Source organism: Myotis yumanensis, unplaced genomic scaffold, assembly GCF_028538775.1.
Source record: "Myotis yumanensis isolate MYYU_CA2020_CCGP unplaced genomic scaffold, mMyoYum1.0.hap1 SCAF_8, whole genome shotgun sequence".
NCBI lineage: Eukaryota > Metazoa > Chordata > Mammalia > Chiroptera > Vespertilionidae > Myotis > Myotis yumanensis.
The window spans coordinates 75,979,926-75,995,190 of NW_027223759.1; the positions used below are offsets into that span (position 1 = coordinate 75,979,926).

General features: G+C 45.4%; 1 protein-coding gene across 2 annotated transcripts in view; it reads right to left on the bottom strand.

Moving 5' to 3' along the window:
• RAB3GAP1 (RAB3 GTPase activating protein catalytic subunit 1) overlaps positions 1-10,980 on the bottom strand; it is a 97,438-nt gene extending 86,458 nt beyond the window's left edge. For both annotated transcript variants that reach the window (XM_070423083.1, XM_070423082.1), the window contains exons 1-3: positions 10,932-10,980; positions 10,769-10,824; positions 1,672-1,747 (exon numbers count right to left, since the gene is read on the bottom strand). In XM_070423083.1, coding sequence (XP_070279184.1) covers positions 1,672-1,747; positions 10,769-10,824; positions 10,932-10,949 — 150 coding nt within the window. In that variant the 5' untranslated portion in view covers positions 10,950-10,980. The remainder of the gene's footprint in view (positions 1-1,671; positions 1,748-10,768; positions 10,825-10,931) is intronic.
• Positions 10,981-15,265: the final 4,285 nt, after the last annotated feature.

Here is a 15,265-nt window from a genome sequence, read left to right on the forward strand (position 1 = left end):
GACACACAGCATATATGTGTAAATCATATAATGGAGGGATATCAGCTCACAAATATCAGGTTTAGCTCTCTTTTTGGTGGTACAAATAATTTTTCATTCCAGTTATACCTAGCTTGTTTTGCCTTTAATCTTATTGACATCTGTATCAATTGTTGTATGTATTTGTTTCACATGGGATAGAATGATCTGTGATTGAGAACTTCACATTTTCTTTATTTCAAAATGTAATCATAAAAATATTTTAATATAGTAAATCAATTTACTCTATACATTTCAGCATAGCTTTAAATGAGGTGATTTCTATATTAGTGTTACTTTTCCTGTTCCTATTCATATAGCTAAAGAAAAATATCCTAATGCTTTCATTGTCTCAAATTCTGTTAACATCACCATTAAGGTGAAAAATAACATAGCAAATATTGAGAACTGAGATTTCCTTATAGAGCAGTGATTCTCAACCTTCCTAATGCTGCAACTCTTTAATACAGTTCCTCATGTTGTGGTGACCCCCAATTTCATTGTTACAAATTGAACATAATTAAAGCATAGTGATTAATCACAAAAACAGTATGTAATTATATATGTGTTTTCCAATGGTCTTAGGCAACCCCTGTGAAAGGGTCATTTGACCCCCAAAGGGGTTGCAACCCACAGGTTGAGAACCGCTGTTATAGAGGGATAAATCAGTTAATGATAGATTTATTTTTTAAAATATATTTTATTGATTTTTTTACAGAGAGGAAGGGAGAGGGATAGAGTTAGAAACATCAATGAGAGAGAAAAATCAATCAGCTGCCTCTTGCACACCCCCCACTAGGGATGGGCCCACAACCAAGGTACATGCCCTTGACTGGAATCGAACCTGGGACCTTTCAGTCCGCAGGCCGATGCTCTATCCACTGAGCCAAACCGGTTAGGGCTAACGATAGATTTATAATAAAAACAATCAATTTTACTTCAAAATAATTAGTCTAACAAAGCATCTATATAAGCCTAAACCAAACTGTTAGTTCCCTTTATCAAAATACAGAAAAATTTAGCTTTATTCTCAGAGTACATTTTTCAGTAAACATTTGGGCATAGTTTATGAGTAAACCCGCCAGTATCTTAAGATTAGAATTAGAATTCCACCTCCATTTTGAATATTTAGTCTTATCTTCAAAACATCTATGAAGTTAAAAAAAACAAAAAAACAAAAGGAGGTGGGGAAAACAAGTGTTACTAGTGGTATTTGTAAAATACAAAAATTGAGTAAAAACTGGCTGCTAATTACAGTCGGTTGTTAAGACCAAGAATTTTTCCTCATTAATTAAGCAAAATATCCTACCCAAGAAGTTGGTAGCTGCAGTGTATCTCTAACCAACTAAAACTTAAAAAAAAAAAAAATTCTAACATTCTAGGGGAGAAGGCGAGAGAGAAAGAAGTAAACATTAGGAGAAACAAAATCACTCATGAAGAATGACATTGTATTTATAAAATTTTATTTAAAAGACAGTTCACAAAAGCCTTACATATATTATTTGCCACATGTCCAAATTCTTCCAGATACCATTTTATGTTTACAGATTATACATAACTTAAAAATTTTTTAATTCAAATGTACCAAATGCAGCAAAGTTTAGAAATTTCAAAATAAATACTTATTTAGAGACACCAGCAAATAGATCTGACCTTTTCAAGTGGCTTTCCCAGAGAGTTTCCAATCAGTTTCCAGTCATTCAAGATTTCTTCAACTCTGGAAATAAACCTAGGAAGGAGCAAAAAAAACCCTTTCTACATATGTAACTGCATATTTTTTACTATTGTTATACAATTCTTAGAAAAGCATTTTTTATATTTCAACATTTTTATCAGAGAAGTCTCCTAAGTTTAATATGGTTAGTCTAATTTATCAATGTGGAATAAAAGTGAAAATAATTTTCTTTAATTTAAGAATTCTTATATTTTGAGTATACTGCTTATCCAACAAAGGCATTCTGCTTGCTAAAAATATATAAATTAAGAATAAAAAATGTAAATTAAGAATATTTTATATAAATGTTTATATAAAATAAATTTGAGACAGAAGTAAAAACTGAGACTAACATAATACTATTAAAGATAATTACGAAATCATAATATTTTGCCTATTTTCAAAATAACTAATTTAATGACTTCTCCTTTAAAGATTTAGGAATTCTGATATTCCTTCTCCCCTCCCCAAAAAGAAAACATTATTTGGGCACATTGTTCATTAAAATAAAATAAAATTTAAGGAACAGCTGGCAAGAAAATCCAAGTACATTTATCAGCTTTAAGGAATTTATAAATCCTTATAAAAACTGACAGATTTTATAATTATTCACATCTTTAAATCTAATGATCAAAAGACCTATTTCAAAAAAGACCAAATTTGACCAGCAATATGCTCAACATTAGCAAATGAAAATTGTCAAATCTCAGCAGTAATGTTAAATACATATTAAAAGACACTTTCTCAAGACCTGTTATTACTCTAGGAAGCTGACTTCTTATATAAGTATGATGCAATATAACAACAACATTGCTCTACTAAAACGCCTACATAGTATTGCTAGAGTATTAGAGTTAATTCTAGTAAAATACAAGGCATCAGGTTTTTTCTTCAGTGACTTACATAGTAATTTTTACATTTCTGTTGTAAGACAGTAATGATAAGTCACTTTTTATGATTCAACTGAACCTTCTAATTAATTCTTCTTTAAAATTCAAGGCATTAATCCTGACTGGGCACAAATATTGTCTTTTCTAAATAATTGATTGAGTCTCCTTAGACTCAGGTATTTCCAGTTTATAAAGCATACTTTTCTGTCTAATTCGTAAAAAATATAAACTAGCTAACAGTAATAAAAATAATTCCATAAGGAAAAAAATTTAAAGGCATTAATATATACTAATTCACTTTGGGGAAGGAGGATTCAGTCAAAAGGCAATTATCAGCTTTGAATATGAGTGTGACAGAAATTAGCTAATATGTTTTAAAAAAGAATAAAAATTTAATAATAAAAAGGTATCCATATGAGCGAAAATTTGCGTGTTAACTGGAACCTATCTTAATGTGCAACTGCAGCAGAGTTGTAATTTAATGGTATAGCCATTCAATGAAATAATATGTACCCATTAGTAATCATGTTTTAAAGTCCATTTGAGGAAGTAAATGTTCATATGTTAATGGAAACCATATAAATATTAAAATGGTTTGATACAAGTTTACAAAACACATAGATTAGAAGGAATTTTCTCAAAATAGTAATAGTCGCTATCTAATGGTGGTAGGATTGCAGGTGCTTTTTCTTTCTTTTTAATTCTACTATCGGACTCTATCCTAAAAGTATTGGTATTTGACTAGAATAATTCAATAACTTTACCCTGAAAGCTCTCCAGATCTCAGGTAAAGTGTCATTTCCTCTGGCTCCTCATTCTATATTAGGTCTAATGGCTAGATGCTCTTAAAAGACCAGGTTTATTCCCCTTCTCAGCTCTTATTTCAATTGTAATTAAGACTCATTTCTATTATTATTTTAATCATATCTGTCTCTTTCACTAAACTATACATTCAGTAAGAGCAGGAATCATCTGTTCTTATTCACCACCACATCCCTAATGTCCTCAATTGTACCTGAAACATGGGCACTCAATAAATATTTCTTCAACAGAAAAATGATAAAAAGAATACGGGTTTCTAGTCAGCCCTCTCAATAAATTGTATGGCTCATACCATACCGACAAGAATTTTTCACTCAAACATTATACTCAAAGTTGAAGAGACTCCAAAGTCTTAACATCTTCCCATGAATCATAAAACACTATTTCACTCTAGAAATAGAAGTCAATAACCAAAAGTCAATAACCAAATTTCCTACTTTGTATTTATCATAACTGTATTAACAATCATTTCCATACTAGGGGCCCAGTGCACAAATTCGTGCACCTTGAAAGGAACTGTGGGCCACAAGGCTGCGGTGGGCATAGGGCAGGTCTCGGCCCAACCTCCGCACCCCCGCCCGGCCCCTCCCGCCACAGTCCCTAGTCCCCTTTCTGCCACCGCAGCTAGCTCATATCCACTGATGCTGCGGAGCCATTGGGGCCGATGCCAGCAGCGGGTGCAAGCGGGACCTGCGCTGTCAGGGAGTGCAAGTGGCAGCAGCTGCTGCTCCAATCACCCCTCAGGAGCAGGAGGTAGAGAAGCCCTCAGGGGCATTCAGGGCTTGGAGCCGCAGCTCACACTCACTGAAGGCACTGAGCAATTGGGACAGGCGCTGGGCACTGACAGCAGGTGCAAGTGGCGGCTCCAGCACCGGCTGCTAGTGAGAGCAGGGCTGGCACCAGCAGTGGGTGCTGGCAGCAGCTCCAGCATTGGCAGTGGGTGTGAGAGGTGGCTGCTGGCTCTGATCACCCCTCAGGAGCAGGGGGAGGTGGAAAAGCCCTGAGGGGTAATCTGGGCTGGCAGTCACTACTTGCACCTGCTGACAGCGTCATGCGATGAGGGCCAGCGCCTTGTGCGAGCAGCGGCTCCAGCACCGGCAGCAGGTGCGAGCGTTGGGCAGGACCTCGGCATGCGGAGCAAAGAATTTTCAGAAACCACCAGAGGCTTGCCCCAATGACAGTGACAAGCGCCCTGCCTTGGTCTGGCACCCCAGCTCACCTGCTCCATCATCTCACCAAGGCCAACACCTGCCATGTTCCGCACACCCCCTGGTGGTCAGTGCACATCATAGCGACCGGTTGTTCTGCTGTTTGATCTATTTGCATATTAGGGTTTTATATATATAGACTAGAGGCCCGATGCACAAAAATTTGTGCACTCGGGGAAGAAGGGGGCATCCCTCAGCCCAGCTTGTGACCTCTCGCAGTCTGGGACCCCTCAGGAGATAACGACCTTCTGGCTTAGGCCTGCTCCTGGGTGGCAGAGGGCACGCCCAATACCTAGGTGCAGCCCCTGGTCGGGCTCAGAGCAGGGCAGATTGGGGACTTGGGGCGCCGCTCCCTGTCATGCACAGAGCAGGGCGGATTGGGAGGTTGCGATGCCACCCTCAGTCATGCTCAGGGTAGGGCCGATTGGGGGGTTGGGGCACCGCCCCCTGTCACACTCAAGGCAGGGTCAATGGGAAGGTTGCGGCACCACCCCCTGTCATGCACAGAGCAGGGCCAATCAGGGGGTTGGGGCGCTGTCCCCTGTCACTCACAGAGCAGGGCCGATCAGGGGGGTTGGGGAGCTCCCACATGTCACGCACAGAGTAGGGCCTACCAAGGGGTTGAGGAGCTCCCCGTCACTCACAGAGTAGGGCCGATAGGGGAGTTAGGGCACCGCTCCCTGTCACACACAGAGCAAGGCCGACAAGGGGGTTGGGAGCGCTGCCACTGTCACACTCAGGACAGGGCCAATGGGGAGGTTATGGCTCTACCCCATCACACACAGAGCAGGGCCCGTTGGGGGTGGGGTGGGGTGGGGGCGCTGCCCTCTATCACCCAGAGAGCAGGACGGATCAGGGGGTTGGGGCACCGCCACTCTCACACTCAGGGCAGGGCGGATCAGGGGGTTGGGATGCCGCCCCCTTGTCACACACAGAGCAGGGCCGATCAGGGAATTGGGGCGCCGCACCCTGTCACACACAGACCCGCAGGGCGATCAGGGGATTGGGGAGCTCCCTCCTATCAGGCACAGAGCAGGGCTGATCAGGGGGTTGGGGCGCCATCCCCTGTCACACACAGAGCCGCAGGGCAATCAGGGGGTTTGGGCACTGCCCCCTGTCATGCTGATCCCGGTGCCAGGAGGCCTCGCGGCTCTGCTGATCCCGGTGCTGGGAGGCATATTACCCTTTTACTATATAGAATAGAGGCCTGGTGCATGGGTGGGGGCTGGCTGGTTTGCCCTGAAGGGTGTCCTGGATCAGGGTGGGGTCCCCACGGGGGTGCCTGGCCAGGCTGGCTGAGGGGCTGAGGGCCGTTTTCCGGCTGGCGGGTGACTGAAACTCCCAACCGCTCCTTTTTTTCTTTTTGAATTCTGGGCCAGCTTTAGCTCTGAGGCCTCATTGCTGAAAACATTGATACAATGTTGCGGTCAGACTGGCTGAAGCCGGGCTGACTGAAAGCCGGTTTCTGGGGTTTTGTTTAGCTTCTGTATTTGCAACATAGTTGCTTAGAGTTGCAGCTGAGAGGCCTGCAAGTCAGACGGGGAACGTTGGAGTCCGCAGTCACTGGAGCAAGCAAGCCTCCCTGTTCGCTTCAGTGCATGGCTGCCAGCTGCCATCTTGGCTGGCAGTTAATTTGCATAAGGATATGCTGATTAGCCAATGGGAAGGGTAGCAGTCATACGCCAATTACCATGTTTCTCTCTTATTAGTGTAGACTAGAGGCCCGGTGCACAAAAATTTGTGCACTGGGGGAGGAGGGGGGTCCCCCAACCCGGCCTGTGCCCTCTCGCAGTCTGGGACCCCTCGGGAGATAACGACCTGCTGGCTTAGCCCTGCTCCGGGTGGCAGAGGGCACGCCCAATCTCTAAGTGCAGCCCCTGGTCAGGCTCAGAGCAGGGCCGATTAGGGAGTTGGGGCGCCGCCCCATCATGCACAGAGCAGGGCGGATCGGGAGGTTGTGATGCCACCCTCAGTCACGCTCAGGGTAGGGCCAATTGGGGGGTTGGGGCACCGCCCCCTGTCACACTCAAGGCAGGGTCAATGGGGAGGTTGCGGTGCCACCCCCTGTCACACACAGAGCAGGGCCAATCAGGGGGTTGGGGCGCTGTCCCCTGTCACTCACAGAGCAGGGCCGATCAGGGGGGTTGGGGCTCCGTACCCTGTCATACACAGAGCAGGGCCCATCAGGGGGTTGGGGAGCTCCCCCCTGTCACTCACAGAGCAGGGCCAATCAGGGGGTTGAGGAGCTCCCCCCTGTCACTCACAGAGTAGGGCCGATAGGAGAGTAGGGGCACCACCCCGTCACACACAGAGCAGGGCGGATCAGGGGGTTGGGGCACTGCACCCTGTCACACTCAGGGCAGGGCCAGTGGGGAGGTTATGGCTCTACCCTGTCACACACAGAGCAAGGCCCGTGGAGGGGGGTTGGGGCGCCACCCTCTATCACCCACAGAGCAGGGCCGACCAGGAGGTTAGGGCGCCACCACTGTCACACTTGGGGCAGGGCCAATGGAGAGGTTATGGCTCTACCCTGTCACACACAGAGCAGGGCCGATCAGGGGGTTGGTGCGCTGCACCCTGTCAAACACAGAGCCACAGGGCAATCAGGGGATTAGGTAACTCCCCCCTATCAGGCCCAGAGCAGGTCTGATCAGGGGGTTGGGTTGCCTTCCCATCATGAACAGAGCAGGGCGGAAAGGGAGGTTGTGGCCCAGCCCTGTCACTCACAGAGCCGCAGGACGATCAGGGGGTTTGGGCGCTGCCCCCCGTCACGCTGATCCTGGTGCCGGGAGCCTCACTGCTCTGCTGATCCCAGTGCTGGGAGGCATATTACCCTTTTACTATATAGAATAGAGGCTTGGTGCATGGGTGGGGGCTGGCTGGTTTGCCCTGAAGGGTGTCCTGGATCAGGGTGGGGGTCCCCACTGGGGTGCCTGGCCAGTCTGGGTGAGGGGCTGACGGCTGTTTTCCTGAAGCAAGTGACTAAAGCTCCCAACTGCTCCTTGTTTTCTTTTTTTTTTTTTTTTATTCTGGGCCAGCTTTAGCTCTGAGGCCTCGCTGCTGAAAACATCGATACAATGTTGTGGTCTGGCTGGATGAATCCCGGCTGAATGAAAGCCGGTTTCTGGGGTTTTGTTTAGCTTCTTATTTGCAACATAGTATAGTTGCTTAGAGTTGCAGCTGAGAGGCAGGCAGCGACAGGCGGGAAATGATGGAATTTGCAGTCACTGGAGCAAGCAAGCCTCCCTGCTCGCTTTAGTGCATGGCTGCCAGCCACCATCTTGGCTGACAGTTAATTTGCATATACTCACTGATTAGCCACTGAAAAGGGTAGCGGTTGTACGCTAATTACCATGTTTCTCTTTTATTAGTGTAGATAAGGAACTAGAGGATTTTAATATTCTATTTCAGGATGTTTTAAATATTTAGGTGGGGCAAAGTGATCCTTTTCCATTCAATACTCTGCTGTTTCCTCATTCACACCCAACTGTCATCTTCCAAGGTTCAGGTTACATTTTTCTAACTGCCTTCAAGACAAGAAGTTATTACAAGTAGGTCCTTGGGTTACGTCGGAGATCCTTTCCTATGGCGCGACATAATGCGATTTTCGCCGTTAGGTCGAAACCCACCTACATAAGCACCTAAGTCACTCACATGGAGCACATACACAGCAGTAATGAAGCGAAGCAATAAAACAAATTTAAAAGAAAGATAACAATTCCTGCCCTTTACTTGTGGTAAATAAATAATAAAAAAAACATAAAGCTCATATGTACATATGTCAAAATGACGGAACTTTTTTTTTTTTTAATTAATGGGAGATGGTGACGCAACCATGAAGCGACGTACGTGGAGTCCAACATAACCCGAGGACTGCCTGTATTTCACATTCAACAGGTCTAAAACTGCACTCTTCATGCTCTGCCACTTTATCTCCATTCTTTCAGGAAAGAAGCTGCAGTTGAGTTTGCTTTTTTCTACTCTCAAATTTCCTCGAGTTCTATCTAAATCTTCTTTTGAAATGCCTTACAATCCTTTCCTCTATCCTTTCTCTCCAATCTCCAAATCACCAACCTAACTATGGATAAAGGTAAGTCATTGCCTTAATTTTACTTCATCTTCTGAAACAACTCTCACATCATCTCTGCCACTATAAAATCAAGTGTCTCTCACTCTTGTTCTCCAATGGCTCATGTTCAGTGTGCTCTGCAGACCCACCGGCAACAGCAACATCCCCTGGGAGGGAACTTGTTAGAAATGCAAGTACTGGGGCCCACCTCAGACAGACATAATCAGAGACAAGCATTCTGAGCCACACCAAAGTCACTGGTCTCTAATTAGCTTTGGCGGGTGTCCATAACCTGGTCCTGTCTTCTTTAGGAATCTTAGTTCTAAGGTGACCTGCACTCCAGTCAAGCATTTCTTCACGAAGTTCCAAAGGTTCATTTTCACCGTCTCTACTCGTGTCAGTACCTTCTCATGTCTAACCAAACGCTTCCTACTTCCCATGCCCGGCTCATTTTCTCTCTTTCCTATGAAAATATCTCCAACAAGGCTAATCCGTAACAATACCATCCTTACTTAAACTGCTGTGTTTACAGTTAGTGCCAGTGGCTTCCAATGTAACTATTTGCTGATTGGTTTGGTGAAATACGGGTCTAGGGTTTTGTTTTTCTTCTCTTCCATTAGCATAAATTCTGGACACACAGTATCTGCTCACTACAGCCTTGCCAGCGTGGTTATGTCTCCCTGACTTCGCTTTGCTGGAAGATCCCACAGGTCAAGCTGTTATTCCCGCTGAGACCTTTTATGTCTTCCTACGTCACCTAACGGCCGGAAAGACGACAAAATGCTGCAGCAAGTTCGCTCACACTCGAAACCCGGGAAGCTGAAGGGTTTCTGGGACGCCGAACACTAATCTTCATCTAAGCGTGCAACCCTCCGCAAACTTGGCTTCCCACTCACTTCAGTGGCACAACAGTTTCCGCTGTTCAGTGGAGTTGGGCAGGCACAGGGAGCCGGGGCACACTACCCACGGGGTCAATGCGTCCCGAGGTCGGATGCAGACCCCGGAAAGGCTACTGGAAAGGACAGGGTGGGAGGGCAGGGGCCAGCAGACGACCAGATGCAGACCCTGGAAAGGCTATTGGAAAGGACGGAGTGGAAGTGCAGGGGCAGTGACCGGTGGACGGCCAGATGCAGACACTGGAAAGGCTATTGGAAAGGACGGGGTGGGAGTGCAGTGGCAGTGACCGGTGGACGGCCAGATGCAGACCCTGGAAAGGCTATTGGAAAGGACGGGGTGGGAGTGCAGGGGCAGTGACCGGTGGACGGCCAGATGCAGACCCTGGAAAGGCTATTGGAAAGGACGGGGTGGGAGTGCAGGGGCAGTGACCGGCGGACGGCCAGATGCAGACCCCGGAAAGGCTATTGGAAAGGACAGGGTGGGGGTGCAGGGGCAGGGGCCAGCAGACGACCAGATGCAGACCCTGGAAAGGCTACTGGAAAGGACGGGGTGGAAGTGCAGGGGCAGTGACCGGCGGACGGCCAGATGCAGACCCCGGAAAGGCTATTGGAAAGGACAGGGTGGGAGGGCAGGGGCCAGCAGACGACCAGATGCAGACCCTGGAAAGGCTATTGGAAAGGACGGGGTGGGAGGGCACGGACAGTGGCCAGCGGACACCACCTGTCAGTGCGCCCGCGGCCTCCGCCCCAGAGGGTTCACTCACGTGACGCGGAAGGGAAAAGGCAGCTGCGAAGTGTATTGCTTATGTCCACGAGTTAAACATACACGGAAATAGTGCGGGAGTGGCAGCCACGGAAACTGTGCGTGTGGGCAACGACCAAGGTCCGAGGAAAGTGGTGTGAGGGCAAACACAACTTTGTCTGAGAGCGGAGTCTCGGGGTTCCGCGGCCGGGGGCGGGCCCCGGCTTGCAGACGCCAGACGCGGAAGAGGCGTTGGGCTGCCCCGAGACGGAGGAGGCGGGGACCGGGGACCCCGGGGTCTCGCTTTTCACAGAGCAGTGACGTCACGTGCGGTCAGGGCTGAGGGGGCGGCGGAGGGGACGCCAGCCGAGGCCCAAGGTGTTGCGAACCAATGACACGACTCACTCACCTTTCCCACTCGGAGGCAGTGGTGAAGTCCGTGAGCTCAAACACCTCGGACTCGGGCTGCGGGGAGGGGGGGGGGAGAAAAAGAAAAAAAGAGATTGAGCGTACAGGCGCTGAGGCAGAGGAGCGCGCTTGCAGGCAGGAACGGGCAGGGAGCGACCCCTCACCTCACTGTCGGCCGCCATCTTGAGGACCGCCGGCGCCGGCGCTGGGGCTGCTGGGAAGAGGATGGGAAGGCAAGGGGAGGAGGAAAAGAAAGGCCGGGAGCTCGCGGGGGCGGGGCCTACAGCCCGCGGGGCGGGGCCTTGTTGCAGCCCCGTCCCCGGAGGCACCGCCCCCTGTAAGTCCTGCTTGTAATAGTCTTCTCAGGCTGAAATAAATACATTAAAAATCGCTTTGAACTTGAAATTTTCCTATAACGAATTCAGGAAGGGACCAGAAGAAAAGAGGCAAACAAGACCCTAGATTCCCAGGATAAGATTGTATTAAAAACCTAAAGCGCTTTGAGTTTTCATTCATTCTCCCTTTGTTGGTTGCAGGGCACTGAGAGGTGCTCTGATACTCACTCGTTCCCACCTACGCCCCTCAGAGAATTTACACATTTTAGTTAAGCCAGGAAATAAAAATCATCGTGCTAGTTATCTGGTTTATGGAGAGAGCAAAGTGCTGTTCAGTGAAAACGTCACTTTTTAAGCCATTGAGGAACAGAAGGTGTTTTGTCTATCGGTTAATAATTATATCTCATACATACTGAAGTATTTACAGATACGATGATACCATGTCTAGAATTTGCTTGAAAATAAAGGGAGGGGGAAATAGGTAGGGCTAGGAATAAAACAAAATTACCTGTGAATAGGTAATTGCTTAAGTCGGTGATGGGTACATAGATGTTTATACTCTCATTAGGTCTGAATTTTTTCATAATTAAAAGTTTTAAAAAATTAAATCTCATTTAATGAGTTTGCAACCCACAAGAAGGAATTTGGGGGTAGAGAACTAAGAAATTCATCGCAGCAATAGAAAATTCAATCTTAGGGCATACAAGAAAACTAAGGTCAGGAGAATTTTGACAACAGGTAGTTATTGCCACTGCCAAACCTTCAACCCTGTCTCTTGATGTTCCTTCTAGTTTCTGTCCACCACACTGGTGGGGGGTTGTGTGCAGCAATCATTCCCAAGAGGTCTCAATTTGCACCTTCATTCATTTTCAGGGATTTATTCAACACCTACTACATACAGTACAAACAATCACTATGCTAGGTTCTGGGGATATGAAGATGTATTGTAGAAATGTGGAAAGTGGAAATTTGCTGCATGAACAGAAAGAAGAGGTGTTACATGTGTCAGCATCACTATTAGTAATGTGTAGGTCAATGGTAACTTTGACAAGAAGAATTTTGGAGGAGAGCTGAAGGATAAGATGGGGGCAGCCCGGTTGTGGTGGGGAAGGCTTCTAAGCAGAAGAAATAGCATGTCCAGAGACTGGACGGTAGACAACTCTGATCTGCATAACAGAACAAAGAAGAACACCTTGGACGCAGTGTTTGCGGTGAAGTTGGAGACGGGTATGGGCCAGACCATATAGAGCCTTTTGGGCTAGGCTTGAAGCACAATGGAAGTCCCTAAAATGTTTTAAGCAAGAGAGTGATGTGATCCAACTTACATTTTCTATTAGCCTGGATGCTACATGAACAGATTGGAGGGTGGCGCAAAACAAGTAGGAACAGCAGCTAGTCACGAAAGCATCCAGTGAGAGATGCTTTGGAGACTTTGACTAGGGTGGTCAGTAGACTAGGTGAACTTATTTGATATGTATTTTGGATATATGATAGGCAGGACTTGATGATGAATTAAATGCAGTGACAAGAGAAAGGAAGGAATTGAAGATAATTTTCTGGTTTCTGGCGTAAGCAACTGTGGGAGGCTAACGCCATGTCCTGAGATGAGAAAGATGGGAAGGAACAAGGACACTAGTGTTTTAGTTGGCAAGTCTAATAGGCTTGTAAAACATTCCAAGGGAGTTGTCAAGGAGAAAATTGAGTATAATAATAGGACTCAGAGGCAAGACGTGGGGTGAAAATATAAATTTGGGAGTATTTTAAATCACCAGAATAGATGAGGTAATTTAAGAAGAAACTATAGAAAGAGAAAATAAGAAGCCTCACATCAAGGCCTGAAGAAATTTCATATTTAGGGATGGATAGGGAAAAAAATGTCTAGTGAAAGAGAGAGGAAATCATGGCTAGAGAATTAGGAAAATAAGGAAAGAGAGATGGCACATTTCAAGATGGTAAATATTGACTGCTGCTGTAAAATTAAACAAGAGAGGAATATTGAGTCAAGAGTGATTGGTTGTTGTTGTTTCTTGGGGTTTTTTGTTTGTCTTTAAGGCAAGTACAGAGGATAGTACAGTTGACTCTTGACCAGCATGGGTTTGAATTGCCCAAGATAACTTATACTCAGATTTCTTTCAACTGAGTCAGTCCTCTGTATCTGAGGATTTTGCACAGCATTCAGCTCACCTCAGAAAGAAAAGAGTATTTTTGTATTCCCAAACACAGATTCCCACCTGTAGATCCAAAATACTGTTTTCCATCCACAGTTGGTTAAATCTGGGGATATGAAAAGCCAACTGTAGAGTCAAAAGTTATTCTGTCCCTAGCCGGTTTGACTCAGTGGATAGAGCATCAGCCTGCAGACTGAAGGGTCCCAGGTTCGATTCACGTCAAGGGCACATGCCTGGGTTGTGGGCTCGATCCCCAGTAGGGGGCGTGCAGGAGGCAGCCGATCAATGATTCTCTCTCATCATTGATGTTTCTACTCCCTCTCCTTTCCTCTCTGAAATCAATAAAAATATATATTTTCAAAAAGTTATCCTGAATTTCTGACTGTGAAGGAGAGTACCTAATCCCATGTTCTCCAAAGGTTAATTTTAAGTGTGTTTGTACGCTGATGATAATAATCTAAGAGAGAGAGATTGATGATGAAGGGGAGATGGAGCTCTTGATAAGGTGAGATGGGAGGAAGTCCACAGAGCTGCTGGTCACAAACTCGAGACTTGCAATCTGAAGTCTTACTTCATGAGGGACCACCCACAGAGATCTCCTTGTGAATAGCCTTCCTGGAGTTGTGCAGCAAGGTGGTGCCAGGAACTCAGAGCACATGTAGCAGGAGGGTGGGAGGGATAAAGAATATGTGAGGAGGTTGGCTTTTTTTGAGAAGGAAAGAAAAAGATGGATACAAACATAAACATCAGGAGATTTGTACATATAAAAGGAAAAGAGTAACTTGTTCATTTAACTTGTTAAGATTCTCACCGAGTGAAATAAGTCTGTAGGTTTGAAGGTTAGCTAAATCCAGGTTTAGCCATTTACCAACTGTATGACTTTGAGCAAGTTACTTAATTCCTGTAAACCTCAGTTTCTTCATTAGTAAAATGGGGCTTGTAATATCTCTTCATAGAATTATAGCAAAGATTAAGTTCCATGTAGTACATATGTAAAATGGTTAGCATATGTCCTAGGACAGGGTTGGGCAACCTTTTTGTGAGTGTGTGCCAAAACCAGCAAAATCTCTGACTCAAAATTCTTCTGCTTGCCAACCCTAATTTTTTGAGAACATGTTACGCCTACTTGATATCTTTTAAGGTGTACATATGTGAAGAATCTTGAAGAAGTACTAAAATTCATTCGAGCGACAAAAACACAGTATATGATGATGAAAAATTCATTTATTTTTAATGTATACATGTACACTGATAGTCCGACAGAAAACTTTATGACGCCGTTTGATATTATCAGTGGGACTTTTGCTGCTGCATCACTGATGACAGAGATTTTACATCAGGTTTATATTTCGTGACCTTCAGAGATATGCACGAGCTACTGCTTTCATCCGTCAGGCTACTCCTATTACGAGACTTAACAAAATTCATCACTGAGAACAAAGATTCACAGCGTATGTGGATGAAACCAAAACACTGGTCAGATCTAGGAAGGCAGGGAGAGTTAAGGCAGAGGCATAGAAATTGCTCTTCCGGTCTCTCATCAATCCATGTCTATGGTCTTTAAGATAACTTGTTATGTAAAATTATTTATTTATCTAAGATGCACCTACATTGAATTTATCTGAAAAATAAAAAAGTTGATATCAAGAAAAAAATTGTAAATGGAAGATTATAAGAGAGGGTTTCACATGCCATGTTTGGCATGCATGCCAGGGGTTGCCCACCACTGTCCTACGCTATAGTAGGTGATTGATTATGGTCATAGCATTTATAATGAATGTACTACGAAAACCATAAAATGTTACTCACATGTAAAGCATTACATTCCTTGCTTAGCCTTGAAGAAGTTTCAGTACATTATCAACATCAGAAACTAAAACATCACAAAGACTTGGCTACATGAATTTTAGAAACTGTACAAAACAGCCTTATCAGGTTGCTAGGTAAAGTTTTTTCCAAGATATTTTTGGCTCCTTGTCTTCTCCCTGGAGAAAC